General features: G+C 56.7%; 1 protein-coding gene across 1 annotated transcript in view; it reads right to left on the bottom strand.

The window, feature by feature from the left end:
- LOC129407202 (extended synaptotagmin-3-like) overlaps positions 1–1,011 on the bottom strand; it is a 7,989-nt gene extending 6,978 nt beyond the window's left edge. Inside the window, exon 1 of the mRNA XM_055150271.1 lies at positions 538–1,011. Within this exon, the coding sequence (XP_055006246.1) occupies positions 538–864 (327 nt within the window). The 5' untranslated portion in view covers positions 865–1,011. The remainder of the gene's footprint in view (positions 1–537) is intronic.
- Positions 1,012–1,407: the final 396 nt, after the last annotated feature.

Genomic DNA, 1,407 nt, shown 5'->3' with positions numbered 1-1,407 from the left:
TCTGCACCCACGCTCCCTCCTCCTCTGCACCCTCCTCTCATTCCTCTGCACCACTCTCCCTCCTCTGTGACACAGTAACCCTGAATGCCTTTGAAATGGTTTAAATAAGTCTCGTAGAGTTGAGTGTGAACTGCTCGTTTGACACATTGGTTCATCTTTGTGTTTATTAGAGCTCTGTCACTGAGTCTGGTGTAGGAGTGGTGAGGAGTGAGGTCAGATCCCAAACAGCACATTTAGCTCACACCCGTTTAACCTGTTTATGCAAATGAGTCGCTGTCACCATGGCGACAGCACAGACCTGGTTTAAGACCTGGTTTAGTTCCAAGTACGTGGAGCTGGTTTGGACTTAGTGCGGTACCAGGTCTCGTAGTCCTGGTCTAGAACAGGCTAGAAGACCTGGGTTAGACCTGGTCTCATTCTTGTGGACCTTTCAGCTGTACGGTCTGTCAGGTCTCTTAAACTCTCAGATGAACATGTAGCCTAAACCTCGCCTCCCCCTCAAGTCCCTGGTCTGTAGTGACATGAGCAGACCCTCACCCAGGACGCGTGCTGCAGGGTGCTCTGGAGCTCCGCGTGGATCACTCGGGTCTCGTTGTCCAGTAGCTCGAGCGCGGAGTCGATGCGCGCCTCTTTCCACTCGCGGTTCTTGCTCCACCAGGTGAGAAGCAGCATGACCAGCAGCACCCAGCTCACGCTCAGCCCCAGGGAGCCCGTCAGGTACACGGGGTAGAGGAGCAGCACGCTCCGGCCCAGGTACATCAGGAACTCCATGAGCACACGGTTCACTGTGGACGGCTTCAGGGCACCGTCCTGCGGCTCTGCCCCGGCCGAGGGACTGAGCTGGAGCTCCTCGGGCGAGGACATGGCGCTGGGACTCTGTCGGAGCGGAAAGCGGGGCCCAGAGCCGGTTCTCTGTCAGAGCGCACACCGGAGAACGGAGCTCAGAGCCGGGGGGGAAACGAGGTGAACTCCGTGGAAAGAAGAGCAGCCGAGGAGCGGCGCGTCGGTTCCAAAACTTCCGCGTTTGTTTGGGACGCACCTGCGGCGTGGGCGGGGCGACGGGCGGAGCTGGCGCATTCCAAACGAGGGACGATCCGTTTGACCAAACCGGAGAGACGCGTCCTGAGTGTGGGTCTGTCATAAGAACACTGCCATGGCCCCGAGGCGAGACAGTCACCAGAGACAGTGTGTAGTCCCCTGTGGAGTGAGAAGGACGAGACCACAGTGCGAAGGAAACGAAGGGAAATCTGTCCTCCTTCTCCATTTATATAATTGTAACATTTACGCAATCAAACACTAGACTGTAGGTTTCTCACTTTAACACACCAGCAGGCCGCGCTCACGTTCTACAGTCTCATGGCATCGTCTCAGGTGGAGGGCAGGGGCCTTTCACTCTGTGGAAGATTC

Source organism: Boleophthalmus pectinirostris, unplaced genomic scaffold (assembly GCF_026225935.1).
Source record: "Boleophthalmus pectinirostris isolate CB_2022bp ecotype Guang Dong unplaced genomic scaffold, ASM2622593v1 HiC_scaffold_1, whole genome shotgun sequence".
In the NCBI taxonomy this organism is placed as follows: Eukaryota; Metazoa; Chordata; class Actinopteri; order Gobiiformes; family Gobiidae; genus Boleophthalmus; species Boleophthalmus pectinirostris.
The sequence above is the reverse complement of the archived record's forward strand: the minus strand, read 5'-3'. Positions and strand labels throughout refer to the sequence as shown.